Raw genomic sequence first — 25,377 nt, forward strand, 5'->3', positions numbered from 1 at the left:
ATAAAATCTCGTCCCTGGCAAGATTCAGCAAGAAAAAGAAAGAAAGAAGGCAACGAAAACAGTGATTAGAAATGAATGAGACATGGGCCAGCCCCGTGGCTCACTTGGTAGAGTGCAGCGCTGGTAGTGCCGAGGCCGTGGGTTCGGATCCTATATGGGATGGCCAGTGCGCTTACTGGTTGAGCGTGGTGCGGACAGCACCGTGCCGAGCGTTGCAATCCCCTTACAGGTCAGGAAAAAAAAAAAAAGAGAGACATAACTACAGATAAAACAGATATTTTACAAAAATATGAAAATTTACTAAACCACTCCATGCAAATAAATGAGAACTGTAGGTGAAATGGACAATTTCCCAGAAAAATGTATCAGACCAAAATTTTCAGTTTTAGAAAAACTAGAAAACCTGAATGGTCCTACAATGATCAAAGAAATTGAATCCACACTTTAATATCTTCCTACCAAAAAATCCAGATTAGATGCAGATGATTTTACAGGCAAGATCTATCAAATATACATAATAGATAATCCCTATCTTATATGAACTACTCCATATAATAAAGAAGTGCTCACTAACTCATTTTAAAAAGTTGGTGAACGACTGGCCAGTTAACTCAGTTGGTTAGAGTATAACTTTATAACACCAAGGTCATGGGTTCGGATACCCATACTGGCCAGCTGCCAAAAAAAAAAGTTGGTGAAATCTTGACACCAAACCCAGTCAGTGACAATATAAGAAATGAAAATTGTAGGCCAATCTCACTTAGAAACGTAGATGCAAAAATTCTACATAAATTAGCAAATGTGATCCAAAAATGTATTACTCAACTTAGCTGACTCTATTCCAGAAATGCCAAGATGGTCTAATATTAAAAAATGTATAAATATTAACTTAATTCATCATATTAAAAATAAAGGGGGGAGGAACATAATTATCTTAACAGAGGTATAAAAAGAATTCAATTAAGTACCTGTACCAAAAAGCAAAAAGAAAACAGTATTTGATTAAATTTCATAACCATTCATGATTTAAACAAACAAACTCAACAATATAAAAAACATATGAAACTTCCTTAACCTGATTAAAAAACACTGCCAAAAACCTAAGGCCCATATTTAAGGACAGTTAGAAATATTACCTTTAAAATTAGAAACAAAATCAGCTACAATGTATATCGACAAAATAAAATTTAAAAAAAAAAAAAAAAAAAAGCCAAGCGGCACCTTATCGCAAAAAAAAAAAATAAATAAAAAATAAAATAAAATAAAATAAAATTAGAAACAAGATAAGAATGTCCACTATCATTACTTCTAATCATCAGTACAACCCTAGAGGGTTTAACCAATACAGAAAGACAAATAAGTTGTAAAGATTGCAAATATTTCCAGATAATATCACTGTCTACATTAAAACAAAGAGATCCTATCAATTATCAGAATAAATGGGAACAGAAGTACTATCGAGCTACAAAAGGCAGTCAGAAATTGTAATTTAAAAAAAAATCATTAACAATAGCAGCACAAGTTATAAGGTACCTAAATGTAAATCCAACAAAAGACATAGAAAAAGTTTTTGTTGTTGTTCATGTTTTTTCTTTTGGTGGCTGGCATGTATGGGGATCTGAAACTTTGACCTTGGTGTCACAACACTGAGATCTAACCAACTGAGCCAGCCCGACGGTGCTGGTGCTGGAATTAATAGGAAGACTAATGAAGAACAGTGAGCCCAGAAGTAGATCTACATACTCACAGACACTAGACATAGGGCAGATGAGGCTCTCTAGATTAGTGGAGTAAGTATTGGACTATTCTATAGTACTAGGGAAACTGTTGTCGGTATGAAAAAAATAAATTAGATAGATTCCTCACAACATAAATAACTTTAGGCAAATTAAAGACCACATTTGAAAAGTAAAAGTAAAATTTTTACAAATATATAAAAAATGTTTAAGAAAATATGAGTATCTTTATAATCTTGGAAATAATGGGATATTTTCTTAAATAATAATTTAAAAATCACACAAACCATAAAGGAAAACACTGATACAATTGTCTGCTAAAATGTACAACCCCTCTGATAGCACCAAAATCCAGGGTTTGATCTCTGTACTGGCCAGTCGCCAGGAAAAAAAAAGTACAACTTGTATATGTCAAAAAACACCACAAAGTGAAAAGACCAGACTCAGGCAGAAAGAAGATATTTGCAATGCATACAATTGACAGAAATCAATCAGTACCTAGAATATATAATTAGCCATTAAGAAAAAGAAAAAGAAAACAATGGACTATGGATATAAAGACGCAGTTCACAAAGAGGAAATCCATACGGCAAAAAATTATGAAAAGATGCTCAACTTCACTACTAATCAGGAAAATACAAATTAAATTTACAAGATACCATACACTCACACTAGATAAGCCAAAATTAAAGAGACTGACAATACCTAATGTTAGTAAGGACATGAAGCAACTGGAAATCTCATAGCTGTTGGGAGTATGGAATGGTGCAACCACTTTGGGAGACAGTTTATCAGTACCTTAAAAATTAAACATACACTTAAAAAAAGAAAAGAAAAGAAAAATTAAACAAACATCTATCCCATGATCCAGCAATTTCACTCCTAGGTATATAACCAAAAGGGGGGAAAAACATGTCCACGAAAATACTTGTACATGAATGTTCATAACAGGTTTATTCATAACTAAAAAGAAGGAGCAGTCCAAATGACCACCAACTGGTGAATATTAAACTGGTGTATTCATACAATGGAATACAAGAGGGAATGAACTTTCTTCAGAATGTTAAATACAGAATTACCATACGAACTAGCAATTCCATTCCTAGGTACCTACCAAAGAGAAATGAAAACATACATTCACACAAAAACTTGAACACGAATGTTCATAGCAGTCATAAGAGTCAAAAAATGGAAACAAGCCAAATGTCCACCAATGGATGAATGGGTAAACAAAATGTAGTATAACCGTACAATAGATTATTATTCAATCATAGAAGGAATGAAATATAACATGGATGAATCTTGAAAACATCATGCTAAGTGAAAGAAGCCAGACACAAAAGGCCCCATATTGTATAACTGCATTCATATGAAATGTCCAGAATAGGTGAATCCGTAGAGACAGAAAGTAGATTAGTGGTTATCAGGGGATAGGAGGAGGGGGGAACAGGGAGTCACTGCTAACAGGTAGATTTCTTTTGTGGGAGTGATAAAACTATTCTAGAGCAGTGATGATGATTACATAATATAGCGAATATAGTAAAAAACACCAAATTGTACAGTTTAAAATGGCAAATTTAAAAATATAAATAAATAAATAAAACGGTAAATTTTATGTGAATTATATATCTAATTTTTTTAAAAAAAAGAATGAACTGATAATATAGACAACACATGGATGAATTTTTAAAAACATTACGCTGATCAAAAGAAGCTAGACATGAAAGAATGAATCCTATATGACTCTAGTCATGTTAAATTCTAGAACAGGCAAAATTAATCTATGATGACAGAAATCAGTGTCTGCCTAGGGCAATAAGGTAGAGGGAAACTTTCTGGGGTAAAAGAAATGTTCTATATCCTGATAGGGGATGGTGTATTAGTCCGTTTTGTGTTGCTATAACAGAAATACCTGAGACTGGGTAATTTTTAAGGAAGAGAGGTTTATTTGGCTTACAATTCTGGGACAGCTGCATCTGGCACGGGCCTCCAGCTGCTTCTACTCATGGTGGAAAGTGGCAGGCAACCGGCGGGTACAAGCAGATCATATGGTGAGAGGAAGCAAGAGAGAGAGAAGGTGCCAGGGTCTTTTTAAGCAATGAGCTCTCGCGGGAACTAATAGAGCAAGAACTCACTCATTAATCCTCCCTCCCCCAAGGAGAGCATTAATCCATTCATGAGAGATCCGCCCCCATGACTCAATCAATTTCCAACACTGCCACATTGGAGATCAAATTTCCACATGAGTTGGGGGGCGGGTGGAGACAATAACGTCCAGAATTTATAATTCCACATGAGTTCTGGAGGGGACAACACATCCAAACTCCATCAGATGGTAACCACACAGATAATATACATTTGTCAAATGTCATCAAACTGTATTCTTAAAAATGGGTACACCATATTTTATGTAAATTATATCTCAATAAAATTGATTTAAAAAGAAAAAACATGAAATATTTCACATCTATCAGATGAGCAAAGTTTTAAAGTTTAACATGCAGAAATGACAAGGATATTGAGCAATAAGACTATTCACTACTGGTAAGAATATGTCAGTACAACCACTCTGGAGAGCTATTTGGCAACATCTGGGAGAGATGTGCATACCTCTCACTAGAGCAACTCCAGTCCCACGTAGACGCATTAAAGAAATTGTCCAATATGTGCACTGAGAAAGGAACAAAACTATTCATTGCAGCACTACAGTAATAGCAAAATTTGTACATATAGAAGAACAAATAAATCAATGCCTACTACATTATAGTTAAAATGAAAAGGGCTACCTACAGTTATAGAAATCAACATCAGAACATAAAGTTGATCTAAAAAGACAAGCTGTGGATTCCACTGATACCACTTGTGTAAATGGTTTAAAATATGCAAAGCAATACTATATTTTATGTGTAGATACATACATGCATATATTAAATTTATTTTTAAATGCATGGAAATTACATCAAAGTCAGGAGAGTGATGACTTCTTCCAGAAAAAAAGGGATTTCAATGGGAAAGAGGCATGTGGTGGATTTCAACTGTATTTTCTGTTTTATTTTTTTAAGTTGGGTGGTGGGTACACACAGGTGTCCACTGTACTAAATCTATACTTCTTTACATGCCTGGAAGACTTTATAATGGTTTTTATGCATAATTTCCTCTTTTATCTTTGTAAAGCATGTGGTTCTTTTATTTCACAGATTGATTTGTTCTGCTTCTTCAGGTTTTGGTAGTTGTACTCAACGAAAGCACATTTTGATTGGCATATGGAATTCTTCATTTTAAGATGCTTAAATTTTGCTTTAGCCTCAACAGTTTCTTATATTAAAAAAATTCCTCACAGTATTTGCTGTAATGGCTTAGCACCAACACTTAAATATATTATACAGGTTAATTGAGAAATAGGGACAATTTGTTTTAAAAGCCCATTGCATATTGTACTATTAGCTAGTAAAACTTAATTTTTATCTTTCCAGGATCTGAAAAATTCTTTTTCATTTACTCAGTTCTTAAATGACATATATAACAATAACTATCAATTAAATTCAATTTAGACCTTAATTTGGTTCTTGAGATGTGCATCAAAGTTCCCCACGCATCATTTACAAAGATAAGAGTTGCTGCACCTAAAAAGCAATGGAGTGTCAGCCAAGTACAAGCTATGGAACCTGACCTGGGCTGATTCCCAACTCTTCACATTAAGTCACTCACTTGACTTCTCTATCGCCGTACCTGTAACCTGAGCTACTAATAACCTCAGAAGGTTTGTATAAATAAGGCAATTCATGTTGCTGCTGAGCATACAGCGGGGAGCACCGTAATATTTATTTCACCTACTTCCATCACACACATGCAAGGAATTAGGCAGAAAGCAAAGGTGCGCACAAGATGATATGCAGATAAAAATGGAGACATTTCTGGTTTTCTTCCAAACATATTACATCATATCATACGACCATATCCTTAGTGATCATAAATGAGGACATGTTATAAGTAAATGAATAAAGGGATGAATAAAACCCTGCCATGAAGTCTCCTTTGAAGAGGAATTTTATAAAAGCCAAAAGCTTGAAGTTACTTCCAAGCTTTTCAGTATTACTATCTAGGTTTAAATGCCTGCTTGGTATATTGTCCCTACATGTAAAGCTAAAGTTACTAAACATGTCACTCAGGGAGCTACTGCCCGACCTGATACCCCCATGCTAGCTCCTGACATTTTGTGACACTATCTCAACTTACTGACCAATATCAATACTGTCCCCCAAACCACCCCATAGCTCTTGCCTGGCTTTAACACACTCAAGCACAGTAGTTCCCAAATTTTTTGTTGACCCCTGAAATAATTTATAACTATATACCTCCCTCCAACGTTTTTATTTTGACATTTGACAATTTTTAAAATAGCTGCAAAGGATGCAAATTCTGGCATATTATAAACACCAACATTTAAAAATAAAACATTGCTCTTTTAAAAGTATCTAATGAACCCAAATACTATAGAGTTTTGATATACCTACCAACTCCCATTAAAAAAAACACACACACTAACAAAAACTCTTCCTTAACAGAAAATTTACAATGTTACTGCATCCTCCTTTTCCTACAAAATTTTGCCCTAATATATTTTTATGCATTTGTCAAAATTTCTCGAGTCTTAAGTTTTGTGCACTACATTGTGATTTTTACGTAAAAAAAAAAAAAAAAAATTTGTAAAACAAACAATGAAAAGGATAATTAAGTATGGACGAATTAAGGAGGAAAGATAAAAGGGAATTCTTTTGTTCTGGTGAATCCTTTGAAATCAATAGGTTTGGGAGGAGCCAGCCTAACTTAACTCAAGTAGTAGTAGTTGACCCCACTGTGCACTATTTCTGCAAACTACTATAATAATTAGACTAATCTATACAAGGGCAAGGAAGCCATCTTTTTTTCCTTCTCACCACTGTGTCCTTAACACCTAGTACATACGTGTTCAATATATTTGTTGAATAAAGGTCCGCCTCTGGCTCACTTGGGAGAGTGTGGTGCTGATAACACCAAGGCCAAGGGTTCGGATCCCCTTACTGGTCATCTTTAAATATATATATTTGTTGAATGAACTTCTCCAACCAAGATTAAAAAGGACCTATTGTAATGTAATCTACTTTTATTGTAGAAATTTTATAAACACCTTGGGGCTGGCCTGTTTAGCTCAGTTGGTTAGAGCACAGTGTCACAGCACCAAGGTGAAGAGTTGGGATCCTCCTACCCGCCAGCCGCTGGGAAAAAAAAGAAAGAAATTCTGTAAACACCCTATCATACTTTTCTACAACAACAAAAAATAGGCTCATAACTTAACTGTTTAAAAACTTCCTCTGACTATAATCTGTGGCAAAATTGTTTTCACTGAGTTATCATTACAATTATTAATAGAATATAATTGATCAAAACATGAATATTACAAAATCCAGTATTAATAAAACAAAAAGTAAGACTTTACTAAAACTGTAGTTTTAAATAACATAGACAGTTTTTTTTCTTTTCAATTAGTTCATGTCTTATTAGCAGCTGGAAATTTTAAAACCAAATTAATAAATGATTATTTCTGATTGGCAGAAGATTAAATTCAGCATCAAATCTATTCCTATTTTAAATGTTCTCATCACAAAGAAATCACAAATATGTGAGTTGATGAACATGTCAGCCTGATTTAATCATTCCACAATGTATACATGTATAACAACATCACACTGTACCCCACAAATACAATTATTTGTCAATTAAAAAAACAAGAATTTTTTTAAATAGAAAAAATTTGAATTTAATGATCTATCTGCTGTGTAGCCAATTCCACTCTTCAATTTTGTTAAAAGCAAATAATTGACAATCACCTAACTTGCAAAAACATTTGTTGGCCATCACTAGAGTCATTCACTCTCTCACTTCCTAGGAAGTACTGCATAAAAAAATACTTAGACCAGCACATATCTAGTGACTGCTAAACACACTGGTTACTCTTCTGCTTAAAGGCACCAGTACTAAATCTGATAATACTAGAAAGGGATGAGATATTAAAATATTCCAATACATCTTGGTAAATACAATATTTTTTATTAAATATTTGCATTTTATCATGTGTATTAAATATACTTTCATCAAAACCTTGGAATTGCACATGTAGCTCATTCAGCTATGGAAAATGTCCACCAAATTTGCAAAGTCAATGCTCACTGTTGAACCAATCATTCAAATTACACATACTTTCTTTAAGAACAGACTGATTCATTTTTCCAATTCAAATGATCTGTAAATACATACTTCCCTATGATAACCTCACTTTTGAATTCTAAGACAGGCAGACAGCGAGGGAAAGAGAGTGAGAGAGGGAAGGAAGGAGAGAGGAGGGGGAGGAGGAAGAAAAGAGGAGAGACAGAGAGAAAGAAAGAAAATTGAAAGAAAGAAAAAAAGTAAATGATATAACCAAGGTCAAGGGTTTGGATCCCCATACCTGCCAGCCACTGAAAAAAAAAAAAAAAGATATTGCATTGCCATGAGTCTGTTGCGTGAATGAAATAAGGTACTTCTGGATAGTTTCTCACCCATCTTACAGATTCTCAGTATTTCTAACCAATGTTCTCTTTGCTTTGCTGTCACATGACTCTCCCTCAGAGAATGGCAAAAGCACAGGTTTTCTACACCCTGAGACTGTATACCTTAGTAAGATTCTTGAAGGGTAAGAGGAGCACTTTTCATTTGTAAATGGGAGAAGGAATCATGAAAGGGGAACATCGAGCTTTACGACAGGCATGTTTCAGGCATACTGGTTTTATGAGAGTATACACTGAAGTTGAGGTCTTGGAAATTGGTGCCTTTAAAACTGTGGTTCTCAAACTTTTTGGTCTCGGATCCCTTTACACTCAAAAATTACTGATGAACCCAAAAAGCTTCTGTTTTATGTAAGCTATATCTACCAATATTTACCATGTAATCTAGGAATTTAAAAAATATTTACTAGTTCAATTAAAACAATAACAAATTTATTAGTTATAAATGACATATTTTTTACGAAAAATAGGCATATTTTCCAAAACCAAAAATAAGAGTGAGAAAAATTAGTTACCTTTCTGTTTCTGATTCAATATGTTGTGATATGCTGTTTTGAAGAATATAAGGAGAACTTATCCTCACAGAAACACTGTAGTTAGGAAAGAGTATTTTAATAGCCTTTTCAGATAGTTTCGGATATTCTTCTCCAATATTATACTGTTGAGAAAATGGAACAATTTGGTCAGGCTCCCCTCGCCTCAGAGCCAGTTCAGGGTGGTTCCGTAAACATTGTGTGTGTAGGTGGAGTAAGTGAGCCTGCAAGGTGCCACTTTGGCTGGTGTTTTACAGCCTCGGGCGCCCGCCCTGCGGGAGGGGTCTAGTGACCCAGCCTGGTGTATGAAGGGTTTGTGACCCAGTCTGTGAATGGGCTTGAGGGGTCTGTGAGCTCCAGCCTAGCCCTAGCTCAACCATGGGCCCAGTTGGCAGGATTGCCGGCAGGTAAAAGAGCCATGCATGGTCACCTAGCTTTTCAATTGGCGTCAGGAACAGGATTAAGAGCTAGACAATTGGTGCTGTGAGCAGGATACACGACATCAGCCTTAGCCTCGCAGTAGCCCTTGTTGTAGCCAGACATATACCAAAACTCAGAAAGTGATAGTTTCTCAAAGCTGAATGTAGAAACTGAAATCACATCTGAACTTTTTGTACTTTGTTACATTAAAACCCACTGGCTTCTCTGACATTAAGGCTGGGTCTTTTGCCATGCATGGTTTTGTAACATTAAGTATTGGTCATTTGGGATATATTGGTTCACTAAGTTATGCAGATCTTTCCAATGTTGACATATTTCATTCTATGACATTTTTTTAAAAAACCACATTTACTAACATCACCACCTATTTCATCAAGAAGTTGTTAAGTATTGGGAAGCCATCAGTGCACAGTGGCAAATTCAAGTTTTTCAAATTTCTAATTTTTAATTGAAAGCTTGAATTTTACCACTCGCAACAAATACTGTCCATTGTTTTCCTTGAAATAAAAGACTCACCTTGCTCATTTTTCTTTCTGGTGGTTGGCTGATACAGGGATCTGAACCCTTGACTTCGGTGTTAGAGCACTGGTCTCTAACCAACTGAATTAACTGGCCAACCTCTCACCTTGTTCATTTTTGAAAAAATGTCAGCTCTGCATTCAAGTCTGAATAAAATTAGTCATTCTTACAAATAAGAGTGAGTAGTGTTTCACGAAAAAAGCTGCTATTTCAGCTCACAACTCACCTAATTGTAATTTCCTTTGAGATGGCCACAGTACTTTGGTATGCAGCAGAAGTGCTATCTGCAATTTCCTGTTTCATCACACAAACTATTTAAAAGTATATACTTTAGGGTCAGAGTGTTAACAAAATTAATCATTTTGACTGCTATGTCAAGGGTATTCTTAAGTGAAACTTTTTTTTTTTTTTTAAACTGTGAGTACATGGCTGTAGAGAATACAACTACTAACACAGTATGGTGCCACTGCCGCTTCCACCGTGTCCTTGTGCCTGGCATTCAGAGAATGCAGTATAGACTAAAATGCTGCTACCCCAAAAGCCCTTCCTTCGGCAGCACCCCAGGCTGCCCACACATGTGCTCCCTCCCACAGCGGCACCACCTCACCTCCTCTCTGGCTCTTCCTCCCCCTCCACAAGAAGTTACTTGAGGGCTAGGGCTGCAGCTTGGTTATGCCTCAAGGGCACCTGAGTAATAAGTAATAATACATCCAATTTACTTCCTTTTTTAAAAAAATGTACTTTAGGATCTGGCTGGTTAGCATAGTTGGTCAAAGCATGATGCTGATAACACCAAGTTCAAGGATTCAATCCCTGTACCAGCCAGCCATCAAAAAAAAAAAAAAAGTACTTCCTACTTTATTTCCTATAAAATCATAAACTTTTTAATGTGTTACTAAAATGGCAGTCCCTGATTTAGTAGGACCTATTTCATGAATCTCAGTTTTGATCACCCCTCCCCTCCCTACCCACCTCCCACACTTACCAATTCAGAGTACACCATGGCTGAACTAAAGCTGCTCTCTCTAACATAAAGAACAAATTACCTACTGGGACCTAGAAGTACCTTGCCATCTCACAATCACTCCAAGGTGTTCTCCAAGGTGGAATTCAGGTGTGAATATCATCATAGAAGACTGTTACAAATGGTAGTCAGGCATATCTGAAATTAATACAGGCAGTCCCTAACTTCTAAATACTTGATTTCCCACACCAATCATAAATACAAATAAAAGCCTCTGCTCTACCAGAACTACCATGACTGAATAGTAAATTGTGGTTGGGGGAAGTACTTCCAGAATACAGAACAATCTGTGAGTCAGGGTGGGCCCAGTGGGACCAAGGGCAGCATTTGGCATCAGGAAGGTTAGAAGAATCAGCTATCGATCATTAATCCTCATGGCCACCCTATAACGCAGGTACTACTGTTTATCCCTATTTTACAGTGAGGAAACTCAAGCTTAGCAAAGGAATATGCCTAAGGTCCCACAGCTAGACAATGGTTAAGTCTAGGCCCATGTGACACCACCATTCTAGAACAAGGGTTGGCAAACTTTTTCTATAAAGGGCCAGATAGTAAATGTTTTGGGCTTTTTGGGCCATACAAATTTCTACTGCAACTACCAAACTCAGCCCAAGTAGCAGGAAGCTGCCATAGTTGCCATAGACAAAATGTAAAAGAATGAGCGTGTCTGTGGCTGTGTTCCAATAAAACTTTATTTACAGACACTGAAATCTGAACATCATATAATGTTCACAAATCACAAAATATTATTCTTCTTTTGATTTTCTTTTTTTTAACCACTTAAAAAATGTTCTTAGCTCAGGGGCTTTACAAAAAATAGGCAGTGGGCCTGAGGTGGTCTACAAGCCAGTTTGCCCACCTCTGCTCCAGACACCACCAGACCTGCAACAGAGGGTGTGGGAGACCAGTTGAGACCCTTGTCATACCATGATGTCAGAGGCAAACTTGGCTGATTACAATAATATTTTTATCCAAAAAATGAAAAAGGAAATCCTGCCACCACGGCCTGGACCAATACAGCCTTTAGCTGCCCGGATCTAGGACTGGAAGCATCCTATGAGCGTGGAGGTGAAACCAGATCCCACAGGCTTTCATGAGCTAGCTGAGGAAACCAGTCAGCATCACTAACAGTGGTCCTCACTGGCCTCACTGGCTCCACCATTGAGTCCTGGAGTCTATCCTCTACCTGGTGGCCACAGTGATCTTATAAAATTAAGCCAAATTATGTCTTCTGCTCAAAACCCACATTTTGGATTTAAATCCAAAGTCCTTACCATCTCCTCTTTTAAAAAAGACAATCAAGGGCAGGGCTGTTGCTCACTCAGGAGAGTGTGGTGCTGACAACACCAAGTCAAGGGTTAAGATCCCCTTACCAGTCATCTTTTAAAAAAGAAAAAATAAATAAATAAATAAATAAAGAAGACAATCAAAATGAAATCCTTCTAGTTGGTGCATCTAGAAAGCTCTTCTTGATCTACACGTCCGCATCTTCACTCCAAATTCCCACCACTCTTGCCTCAGACGAAAGACACACTCACCTAAGGGGTTTGTGTTTCCTGTTCTCTATGCTTGGAACTCTCTGGCCCAGGTATCTCCACACTGCCTCCTCCATCCCTCTAGGTCCTTGTTCAGACATCACCTTCTAAGGGAGATCTCTCCTGACCATGGTGCACACTTACGCATCCTATAAACCCCTTATCCTGCCTTACTTCTTCATAGCACTATCACAATCTGTTACATATTTATTTATTAGAATAGATGGTTCTCCAGAGGAAGGACTTTCTGTTTTGTTCTCTGTTTTATACCCCGAGCACCTAGAACAGTTCCAATTATATAGCCAGTGCTCAATGAATGTTCATTGAATTTAAGGAATAAATGAATAAGGAGCCAAAAAACAACCTGCAATTGATTATTTAAAATACTATTTGCACTGGCTGGTTAGTGTGCTGCTGGTAACACCAAGATCCAGGGTTTAATCCCTGTATAACCTGCTCATAAGTTGAAGACAAATTTTAAATACCCATTTCTACCAAAAATGAAAATGCATAGTTATGTCACATGTATCATTCATTTAAAAATATAGGGCCAGCCCCATGGTGCACTCGGGAGAGTGCAGCGCTTGGGAGCTCAGCAGCGCTCCCGCCGCGGGTTCAGATCCTATATAGGGATGGCTGGTGCGCTCATTGGCTGAGCGCGGTGCGGCTGGTCACAAAAATGACAAAAAAAAAAAAGTTAAAAATATATACTGAGGCTGATATGAGTGCAGTGGTGTTTATGATGAACTGATCACAACCAGTTACAGATTTCTGTGTTCTTTCTCCACTCCCACTGCTTCATTTGACTAGGAAAGAAAAAAATTATACTGACTGCTTACCCATGTGCAAGGCATTGAACTACATGTTGTGAAACAGAATTTCTGTCCTAAAAGAACTTCTAAACTAAAAGGGAGCTAGGACATGCTAACAAGCAACCTCAAGACAAGATAGACAGTGAGAAGGGGCCTAAGACAGGGGAAAATAAAGAGCTAAGGAAATTTAGCTTCCAGTTGAGGGTTTGGTCTTTATTCTCTCATTTGACCCTTCTGTGGGACACCTCCACTTAACAGATGAGGGTACAGACCCAGAGTGGGGCAGTGAATTAATTGCCAGGATCACACAGGTCTTGACTTTCCACCACAGCTTTTTCCTTTTGACATTAATTACCAGAGAAAGTCAGATGATTGCCTCAATGACATATTTCCTTTCGCCAGTAGAGTCAAAAATCAAGGAGTCATTGTCGCTCACAGGCTAAGAGGATCATTTAAATGTATGTAACTATTCCAAACACTCCAAGAGAACCCACCAATTCATGAATGAATGAATAAATTCAAACACAAATGTTTTTGCCTGTTGCTTTCATTCATCTGCTCAGCCAAATTGCCTGGGTCCCTGTCTTAACCATTCCAGGGCTCCAACTTTCTGACACATTTCGTACTCCTTCAAACACATGACTCAAACATAATGCTTAAAACAGTATAATGGAGATGACTGCACAACTCTGTGAATATATTGAAAACCACTGAACTATGCACTTTAAAAGGTGAATTTTATGATATGTGAATTATATCACTATAAAGCTGTTATATTTTTATAATGTTTTTTCCAGATGTTTGCAATTAAAATGTTACTAATACAATAATATTATGATGATGGTTATTATTACTATTAACAAACAATAGTACTGACTTTCATTCATATTTTAGAGGAAAATTCTGCAGTATCTATCAAAAAGAATTTTTTTTTTGGCAGCTGGCTGGCTGGTACAGGGACTGAATGAACCCTGGGTCTTGGAAAAAATTTTTAAAGTACAATCCTTTTACCTCAGCTATTTTTCCACTTTGGAATTCAGCCTACATATACACTCACACCAATTCGCAAAAGACATGAGAAAGACTGCTCTTCACCACTGTCTGCATTTTTTTACAAACTAGAGTTGGGGCTGGCTCGTTAGTTCACTTGGGAGAACATCGTGCCAGTAACACCAAGGTCAGGAGTTCAAATACCCTTAACAGCCAGCTGCTAAAAAAAAAAAAAAAGAAAAAAAAATCACCTTTGTTAAAAAGAAAAAAAGAAAAACTAGAGTCAAAGTAACCATTCCTTGGCAGAGTAGAATGGGGACATGGGAATCAGAACCCAAGGCTCCTTAACCACTGTGTGAGTTTGGACATATACCTGCATTAGTTAACCTATCTAAATGCCCCAAAATGGGGATAATAACAGTACTATTTCACAGTACTATTTCAAAGGATTGTAATGAGACTTAGATGACAAAATACATGTTAAAAACTTTATAGCAACTAGCATATATTAAGTATTCAATAAATATTAGCTATTACAGCCATTGCTATTATCTACACAACAGACGCTTGTTAAATGAATTATGGCCCATCCATACAATAGAATACTATACAGATATTTAAAAGGATAAGGAAGATTTATATGAACTGATAGGGAAAGTTTTAAGTGAAAAACACAAATTGCTGAAGAAGATTATATAATGATTTCAGTTACATATTTAAAAAGAGAATCTCAATCTATATAATATGCATGTATATATACAAGTGTACTTCAAAAAATTAGTGGAAAAATGGAATTAAAAGATAATATGAGGCTGGACGGTTAGCTCAGTTGGTTGGAGTGTGGTGTTACAACGCTGAGGTCAAGGGTTCAGATTCTCTTACCAGCCAGCCGCCAAAAAAATTTTTTTTAAATAAAAAAAAAGAGAATACGAATCTTTCCATGAACCTTTTGAGGACCTCTCATACATAATTGTATATATATGTGTGTGTATGTGTTTGTGTGTGTGTGCATATGTGCATATTTATGAGTGCACAGAAAATTTCTGGAAGAATACCCAGAAACTGGGTAATAAAATTGAAACAGGAGCACACTAACTTTTCACATTATAACACTTTTTTCCAATGAGCTAAGTTTTAATAAAAAGAAAAAGAATAATGTTGAAAATGACTTGCTTACCAAAAGGGAGAAAAAAACCACTTAGGTTAGAAAAAAGCATTGACAAAAGAAAATTTCCACTGAATTCTAAAATTGGCAGCAGATAGAAAAACTGTACACATGAAAAGAAACAGTCCACTGTGAAAGAACAGAATTTAACTGAGATTCTTGGGTTATGTTCAATCCTATCAGAGATCTATTAATTACTGGCTTCTGAAAATATCCGCCTTATCTCAAAGTAAAAGCACTGAGACTTCCATCTTCAGTTTCAAATATTGCTTTTTATTTTTCAAGTACTTAAAAACCTATTGGATTTATATAATATTGAACTAAAAGGCGAGAGAAATAATACAATTGATTTTTATATGTCCATCACAGGGTGGTTCGTTTTGATTATTTAATTTTTTAAAAACTTAGGCTTAAAATAGCACAAGAATTTTAAACATTTTAAAATCTTCTCAAAATTCTTATCATCACTACTCAAAGCAATACAAATTAAAGATCAAACCTGCACATGAAGCAAGTTTTTGAAAGAATTTCTAAAGAACAGATCAAAATTCTAGCAAGACTTTGCATGCTAAAGAGATTTATTTATTTATTTTATTTATTTATTTATTTTTTTAAAAGATGACCGGTAAGGGGATCTTAACCCTTGACTTGGTGTTGTCAGCACCACGCTCACCCAGTGAGCAAACCGGCCATCCCTATATGGGATCCGAACCCGCAGCCTCGGCGCTCCCAGCGCCACACTCTCCCGAGTGAGCCACGGGCTCGGCCCGCTAAAGAGATTTAAAACTCAAAAGAGAACACTCTGTTGAGACTGACTGGGACAACAGAGACCAAAAAGTAAATGGGACAACTACTTTATGTCTGATCTGTCTTTCAGATGTCAAAATTTCTCAAAAGCAATTATCAAAGAGCATCTTTTTATGAAATCAGCAGCAATGCTTTGTAATTTTAAAAGATGACTTGTCTATATGTTAAAATACCAAAAAGAACATTAATCTTCTTGGCAGTGTCAAAATAATACTCAGATGTTGATGGAAGGCAAACTGCCTGAAAAATTTAGTTTATCAATCAAATAAAACATTAAGAACATCACCATTCTGAGATTAGTCACTAGAACTGTTTATCAAAGGAGGTTGTGAATGTGTTCACTAAAGATCTTTAACAGCCAAGACAGTCCTCTCAATGAGATGGGTTTCAGTTATACAGTAAGGAAAATGGTCTATCATCAGTCTCCCACCAACCCTTTGGAGATCCTTCTTCCAGAGCCTCCTCCTCACAATATCCCAAAATGGGAAGCGGACCCCGAAGAAAAGAACTGGATTCATGGTTCACTACATATGGGTCAAAGAGGTTAAGCAAGGGGGACCCCAATGCTGGTGGGCCCAAGCACTGCCTCACTTAATAAATAATAACTCACACATTTTCCTAGTCCTGGGAGATGAGTTAGTTGTCATTAACCACATAATAAAAATCCACATAATTCACCTGAATCCAATCACTTCTCACCACTCCCCTAGATCAAGCCCCATATTCACTCACCTGCTAGGTCTCCCTACATCTGCTCTACCCAGCAGTCAGCAGTGTTTTTTTAACCATGTGTGTGTATTTGCATAAAAGCAAAATAATGTGTATGTACAAGGATATTCACTGTAGCATTTCCTATGGACAAGAAACAACACAAATGTCCAGCAATCATAGAACATCCACACAATGAAATATTATGTAACTACATAAAAGAATCAGGCAGCTCTTTATAGACTCACATGGAGGGCCGGCCCGTGGCTCACTCGGGAGAGTGCGGTGCTGATAGACTCACATGGAATGATCACGACGACATGGTGGATAGTTAAAAAGCAAGTTTCAGGATAGTACATATCACACTGTTTTTCTCCTTTTTGTAAATATATATAATATACTTTCAAATACATAATATCTCCGAAATGACACACAAAATACTGCTAAGTTGTTACACCTAGGGAAAAGAACCGAATAACCAGGGAATGGAAAAAGGCTTACTTTTGTAGTTTCTGGATTTTGAACCATTATTTATGATTATTAACCATCTAAAACAAAGCAATTTAAAAGGATCATGCTGTGTTGCTGATAACACCAAGGTCCAGGGTTCGATCCCTGCACCAGCCAGCAAAAAAAAAAAAAAATCAACCTCATACACAAAAAGTTTTAAAATTATTGATTTGGAGGACCTCTCAAGTTTTCTCCCAAACATTAGGTTGTGTGCTACTCCAAAATTTCAGAGGTTAGTAAAAAGAAACCATACTCATATCTTTATTCCTTTGGCACAATAAGTATGTGATAAATAATTGTTTCTTGATTTAATAGATCTTTTTCTTATTCTAGCACAGAATCCCATCTGCTTCAGATAAGAGTTCTGGTACCTGAAACCCAACACGTTACCCCGAACAGCTCCTCAAACTATGCAACAGAAGATATATTTTGGAAAGGTTATATTTTTAAAGTGTAATATACACGGCAGATATTTATTGTGCTTGAGTAATATTTTTTTTCCTAGAAGATGCTACAATAATAAATAGTATAAGGAATTTACTTGCCTTCTAGGGCTTTTCATCTATCTAGCTTAGGAACTAGGACACTTTTATATGACAAAATAACTACCATGCTATGGAGGATATTATTTACAGATGCCAGATAAGTAGTATAAATAAGCAATCCCTCAAGAAACTCAGGATGAAACATCACATCCACTAGAGTAGTCAGTAAAGGCTTCAAAAGAGAAATCGAATCTGAATTGGGCTTGATGATCTAATGTCGTAAGCTAGGAATTGCACAGTAAGGGACATCTGGGTGGTTCAGAAACAAGTGAGCAGGCCAGACTGGACAAATGAAGCCTGCAGGTGACAAGGAGTACTCCCCACTCCTGAAAATCCACTTCATCAGCCCCTGATGTCGGTATCCTTCCACTGCCCTGGATTAATTCTGATTCTTCCTAGTATTTCCCAGTTGTCATTTCTTTTCCATTTTCACCACTGCAAAGCATCCAAGCTCTCATTCCCTCCCTCCACAAAGATCTCCAAACTCATCCTCCTGTGTCTGATCTCTCCACTCTCCAATTCATGGTACACTCTCCACATTTGTTACTTTATATGCATAACCCACTCACCCAAACTCCACAAACCTGCCAATGGCTTAGCCACCACTTGCAAAATAAAATAATTCTCCCTTGCATTCAAGGCTTCTGTCATCTGCTCTCTGTCCACCTCTCACTCCATCACTGAACTCATTCTCCATAAACATAATATACAGCTACTCGCTTATGCCATGTTGTTCCTCTTACCTGGAGAAGTCTCCTTATTTTGTTCCCAGGTGAGGCACACATGGGTGTGCAGGATGCATTAACTACAGTCTACGTAAATGACACCCACTCCAGTGTTGGGCAGTGTACAACCTCTGCAACCTTCCAACCATGGCTTGTTTTCATCCTTACCCACCTTAATGGTCTTCTCAGATCAACTGAACTCTCAGAGATCATTTGTGCCTGTGATTCCTACATCACCCACTTGACACCAACTTTTCTTTACAACAAAAATTTGCAATACTATATTTGGAAAACCAACAGTGCCTTGAACACAGCAGATACTCAAAAAATACTTGCAAATTATGATGGGATAAGTCAAGAATGACAGGTTGTGGTTAAATTGTAAAGATCCTTGATTGCAAGCCAAGAAAGAAATTTTGGCTTTATTTGGTAGATGCCAAATATGAGCAAATGATCAGAATGATGTTTTGGAAAGACTAATTTCAGCAACCACAAGTAGGCAGGGTTTGAGAGACGATATTTAAAGTGCCAGCTTAGGGGCCCTCTCTGTTGAAGGAGGCAAGTGGGGGCTTCCTCTGCAATGTGCAGTATACTCCGTCATTCCGCCATCCTTCAGCTCATCTGTTTGGGATTGCAGATATTGGTTTTCTTATACCTACACTCAGAGAGTGAAGCTGGGCCATTAAGCAAAACAAAAACAAAAACATGCTTTTGCCTGAAATATCTGAATATCTAGGGAACAGTTCTGACTTGAATAATTATATACATACAGTACCTAAAATACATATACACAAATTAAGCATTATCTTTTTCCTTCACTTCTGCAGTCTCCCTTTTCCATCTCTGTCCCTTCCCATTTGGTTTCTTCCATTTCTCTCTCCCTACAATTATTATGCATCTCTCATTTCTTCCCAAATGCTTTACAACAATGAACTCCAGACTGCTCTCCTCTTCTCCCAAAACTCCCTCCCTCCCCCAAAACTTACGATTAAGATATTTCACTGCTTATATATTCATTTAGTTAACTCCTTCAATATCTGTATTAATAACTCAATTCTCCTATTTCCTTCGCTAATGTAGCTCAAACCCTCACTAACCTGAGAATTCTACAGTTACTAGTGAACCATTTCAAGGCCAGTCATTCATGGCTCATTTTCCTATAGACCTCTTAAAAAAAAAAAAAAAAAAAAAGGGCCCTTATATATTGTGCTTAGACAAATAAGTTAATTTCATTGTACTGATGAAGTACGAAAAAAGTAATTCTTATCTGTAAATTGAAAACAGTACCTAATACACTAAACAAAATGAGTTTCCTAATGAATTTCTTTTCAAAGCATGTATCTTGGATTTCATGCCAAGATGGTCTGTCACTAATAGACTCTGTGGTACCAGACAATTTTATTCACTACTTAGATTTGCATAAAAATTCTTACTCCCCATAGGAAGAATATTATCTGGAAATAATCCATTGCAATATTTAGACACACAGCACCATTCCTAACACGCACATGCCTGTCAGGAAAGCATTACAAGGTGCAACCTTAAATTTAAAAAAAGTTAATGGAGGGGCAATCTTAAAACAGTATCAAACAAAGGTAAAATAGAATATACAATTTGGGTTTTGTGCCCAAAAGGGCTGTCTCCCTTGAAAGTCCAACTTTAGTCTGCTTATTCCTCCCACCAAAAATGCAAAATAAACTCACTTGTACTAAAAACAGAAAATTGTTATCACCATTGAAAGGTAAGCACAATCTTAGGAAAGATTAAAATGTTTTCTTTTCATCCTAGTGAAATGAAAAGAAAAAAACATAAACTACCCAATACTGTTTCTGGATTTAAGGCAGTTTAAATTTTTCTCCTCTCCCGAGGTAATGACTTTTTCCCTGGGCATACAGAAGACTCTGAAAATCACGATGTGAATCTTTGATACCAAAAAGAGGACAGGAGCCTTGCTAACTCCATACTTTTCAGAAAAAGAAGGGAGAAAAAGACACAGGCAACCACTATTTAGAGCCTATCGTTAAATTAACCTCCCTTATACTGTAACAATTCTTTTACAACACATATTATGCCGGGGGCACCCCGGCAGAGTGTACAGAAAGGGTGGACAGTGTAGCGCAGACCACATTTCACCATGGTAAGACTTCATCTTTTCAGACACGGCCAAAAATTAGCAAGTAATTCAAACTTCTCTTAGTTCAAGCTTACATTGTTGAATACTAACAATAAAGTTTAAAGAAAACTAATCAGCAGGCTGCTATTTGCTCAAAAGCAAACTACAAAGAAGGAAGGTTTGTCTATCTCTACCCGACCCTCCTCTCCACGTCAAGGGATTTCGCACTCGACAGGAGCGTCTAGGGTACTGTCCAGAACTGGCTAGTGCCCGGGAAACAGGGGTGGGGACCAAGCGTCCCTTAGTTGGCCGCGCCTGCGGCCTCGTTGGGCCCCAGCCCAGCTTGGCTTGGCCGCCCGGAGGCAGACAGGACGGAGACGGAACGGACGGACGGACAGACGGGACAGGACGGACGGGACGGGCAGAGAAGCAGTGCGTCCTACCCGGAGGGCTCCCTCCCAGGGCCGGCGGAGTACCTGCTCCGGTCATCCAGGCTGCGGTTGTCTGCGGCCGCCGCGCGCCAGTCGGGCAGCGTGCTGGCGCAGAGCACCACCATGGACACGATCACGAACACCACCGACACGCTGGCCAAGATCTGCGCGGCCAGCGACGACGTGGGCTCCTCGAAGGTCCGCCGCATGCGCTCCAGCCAGCGCCTGGAGGGAGCCGCCTCGGCTCCGCCGGGTCGCGGCTCGTCGCGGCCCAGCGCGCCCGGCTCGTCGGCCGAGTAGAAGGTGTAGGTGTCGGACATACGGTCGTCGAGGCGGCGCTGGCAGCAGTACTCGAGGTGCGCGCCCTCCAGGCCCCAGTAGATCATCTCGTTGTAGAAGGACAACTCGCACATCCGCGGCGCGAAGCGCAGCTTGCCGTGGCCGCGCACGTAGAGCAGGATGAAGCCGAAGGCCTCCGAGTGCCGGTCGAAGAAGTACTCGTTGCGCTCGCGGTCGTAGTCGTCGCACACCTCGAGCACGTCGCGCTCCGAGCGGCAGCCGTGCAGCCGGCTCACGCGGCGCAGCGGGAAGTCCTTCAGCAGCTCCCGGGACAGCGAGTACCGGGCGCCGCCCACGTTCAGCACCACCGAGGCCGCCCTGCTGCGCCCGAAGGTCATGGTTGGCCGCCCCCCGGGGCCTGCCTGCCCTGGGCCGACGGGGGGGAGCGCACCGTCGGGGCCCGCTCTCCCTGGTGGCTCCGCTCTTGCCCTCCGCCTGCCCGGGAGCCCCTCGGCTCTAGCCTTCTCGGCAGCACAGAGTCGCTGCCAGCGACGCGCCCTCCGCGCGGCGGTACCTGCGGGTGGCGGGGGAGTCCCCTCCGGCGCCAGCGCTGAGCCCCGCTGGCCGGGAACGGGGCTGTGTCAGCGCCGCCGCCTCTCGCGCCCGGGGGATCCCCCTCCGAGGCCGGGGTACCCTCTCGCAGGCGGCGGCGCCGACCCCCCCCAGGGGCGCCGAGAGGAGGGGCCGGTGCGCCCTCCGGCCGCGGCTCCGGCAAGCGCCCGGCCGCCGTCCAGAGGCGAGAGGAAAGTGAGCGGGTCCGCAGGCGGCGAGCAGCCGGCTCGGAGAGCGGGGGCGGGGCCTCCCTCGCCGCCCTCCTCCTAGCCTGCCGGCTCCGCGCCGCTCACCTCCCTCTGCGCGCCGCCCTCCTCTTCCCGCCCGCGCCCGCACCTCCCCGGCTCGCTCGGGCTGGGATTCCCCGGCGCCCCGCCCTGGACCTTGGGCTCCCCGCCTCGTGACGCCGTCCTCCCGCTCCGCTCCCGCCCGCAGTGGGGAGGCGAGGAGTGGGAGCCCTGGGGGGAAGGGGGAGTCAAGCCCCGCGGCCGGGTGCCTGCTCCCGCCTACCGCTCCGGACCATAGGGATGACTTGGACAGCCCCCAAGGGCCCTTTTTGCGTCCCCAAAGAGAGGAGACAGTAGAGTTAGGAGGGTTGCAGAGGTGAGAACTGAGGTGCAAGGTTTGAGGGGCGGGGACAGAGGGCGTTTGCAGAGCTTTTTCCAGAAACTATCCGGAACCCAGCTGGGTTTCTGGGACCGACCCAAAGGATTTCTCAGAGAAGGCACCCCAGCCACTGCTTTTCCTGCCGACTTTGCTCTTCCTCTCCCCGCACGGGCCGACCCACGTAGCGCGTGCTCCGAAGGCGGCCACACATCCCAGGCCCCAGCCTCGGTGACGCCTGCCCGCCCGCGGAGGGAAGCGGCCCTGGCTCCCGCTTTCTGGGGCGCTGGTCCTGAGGAGGCGCCTACGTGTAGTGTGCACGGACCCTCTCGTGACGGTTCCCGTAGAGTGGGGTGAAAGTCTGGGGAGAATCGCCTTGGCACTGGCAAAAGCATGATTTCTCGTTGCCTTCGTCTGCATCCTCCTTTCATAAGGTCTTCATTTCCCCCCCTGAACCCCCGATCCGGCTGCAGCACCGGTCCTCGGAGCGTGAAGAGCCCCTTGAAGCTCCGCAGAGCGTCCTGCCCCGCATTCTTGCCCAGGGAGTGGGTTCCGCTTGGCAGGGATCATTTTAAACTGCTACCAGCAATTCACAAGACATCCGATAGCGGCAGCCCAGCCCACCAGAGGCGACACAGGTGAGTTCTAAGGCAAACTATGTTTCATGCGAAACAAATACTGGAAGAAAAAATAAAGGTGGGGTGGGGTGGGGAAAGGTTGGGTGGGGTGGAGTGGAGTGGGATGCGGTCATCTGACCAGAGCAACCCGGCTGGTTACTGGGAAGGGTTTTTACTTTGCCCTCCACTTTTCATAATTTTGTAGGATTGTCCCGTGCCCGCTAGAGGTCACCATAAAGAGTCATTTTGCTCTGTTTCTAGTGTGGATTCCTAGTGAAAAGGCAGACACAAAAATTGGAGTGCTCTTTCTCACAGAGTGAAATAACTGGATGGTTCCTTGAAGAATGAAAACCTCTGTAACTTGTTTATCCCTAGGCCTGGATAATTTATTTTAAAAACACTGATGTAATAAAAGCTTAAAAACAGTAGTTGTAGGGGCCGGCACGTAGCTCACTTGGGAGAGTGCAGTGCTGATAACACCAAGGCCACGGGTTCAGATCCCTATATAGGGATGGCTGGTTAGCTCACTTGGGAGAGCATGGTGCTGACAACACCAAGTCAAGGGTTAAGATCCCCTTACCAGTTATCTTAAAAAAAAAAAAAAAAAAAAAGCGGTAGTTGTTTATTTGCTAAGTAGCTACTAAACGAGGAGAATATCCGGAAGAAAGTCTTTCGAGAAAGAATTGGAGGTGGTGGCCATGAGTTGGCAGAGATAGAGCCAAGCATTCCAGGTAGCAAAATCTCTGATGTGGAGGATTATCGTCTGGAAAGAAAGCTAATGCATTGGCCCAGGTGAAACAATGGGGATCTCAACTGCAGTATTTAAATATTATCCTTTAAGCAATGGGATCCCAGAAGGTTTAATAACGGAAAGGGCTTGATGAAAGCTTTATTTCAGGAAGATGCCCTTGCTCTGTGGTTTTTCTAAGGAGAAGGCCATTTCAGCAACCCAGCTGTGGGAACCCCACCCCCACATCTGTGAGCATGAGGAAGGGTCTGTTCTGAGGAACCCTGAGACCAAGAAATCAGCAGGTCTTGGAGGTGGATTTGTTATAGGACATGAGGATGAAGAAAATTTTGTAGGTGTGAGCCAGAGATGAGCCTGGCTTCAAACCATCAAGAGCCAATTCATCGGGAAGTTTTTAAAAATACTTTCTAGAAGCATCAGAAGCAACGGAAGACAGAACAACTATTGTGTTGATTATGTGCTTAACATTACTATATTTATTTGGGTTCTCTATCTAAAATCCCTTTACAGTCTGTTGCTTGAGCCAGTGGAGAAATATCTCATTTTAAATTAAATTTGAGCTTAGAAAACAAATTAATTTGATGACAATACAATTTCTGCCTCCTAGGTATATTTTCATAAAATTTCTTAGAGAGGTTTAAATCATTTCATTTGTTTCCAGAGTAATATTATTATTTGATTTTAATACCATCAACCACTACTGCAACAGCAATACCCAAATCATTTTTTAAACAAAGGAAATGGTAAGGTGCAGAAATGATTGGCTTGTCTCAATATAATTTAGTTTAGAAAGCATCCTTAAAAACAGTTCCATTCTTTTGTAAATTGAAAAGATGTTAAGAATTATTACATTTAAATTCTCTCATGGATTTGGGCTGATATTTAGGGTCTTCATATGTAAATCTTTAGAATGCATTAAGATGTAGAGGTATCAAGCAGAATTTTAGAGTTTGAAAGAATCTAGAGGTTTTCTAGTCTCAATTTATCTGCCAATTTTAGGAAGGAGTAACAAAGCTTCAGAGATGTGGCTGTAACTAGCCCAAAGTTTCCCAGCAGCCAGCGTCATAGCAGAGACCAGATACAAAGGCTAGAACCAAGGTTGCTAGTTCCAAACTGTAGTCACTCCATCTCGTGTCTAGACTGTTGTCACAACCTTCTACCACGTCTCTCGGTACTCCAATTCTTTCCTACCTCTGTGAATCTTATATTAGTGCCACCAGATAGCTCTTCCATCCATTTTCATCAAGGCATTCCCCAGTTCAAAAACCTAAAAGGACTACGGAACCTGTAGATCTACGGAATTATGAGTTGTCCGTGCAAAAAAGTCTAAACTGGCTATTAGG

General features: G+C 40.0%; 1 protein-coding gene across 2 annotated transcripts in view; it reads right to left on the minus strand.

Moving 5' to 3' along the window:
* KCNG3 (potassium voltage-gated channel modifier subfamily G member 3) overlaps positions 1 to 21,852 on the minus strand; it is a 38,863-nt gene extending 17,011 nt beyond the window's left edge. Inside the window, exon 1 of one of the 2 annotated variants that reach the window (XM_063079047.1) lies at positions 21,221 to 21,852. In XM_063079047.1, the coding sequence (XP_062935117.1) occupies positions 21,221 to 21,852 (632 nt within the window). Of the gene's footprint in view, positions 1 to 21,187 lie in introns of both variants that reach the window. The other variant, XM_063079046.1, reaches the window with a different exon arrangement.
* Positions 21,853 to 25,377: the final 3,525 nt, after the last annotated feature.

This window comes from Cynocephalus volans, chromosome 14 (assembly GCF_027409185.1).
Source record: "Cynocephalus volans isolate mCynVol1 chromosome 14, mCynVol1.pri, whole genome shotgun sequence".
Taxonomy (NCBI): Eukaryota; Metazoa; Chordata; class Mammalia; order Dermoptera; family Cynocephalidae; genus Cynocephalus; species Cynocephalus volans.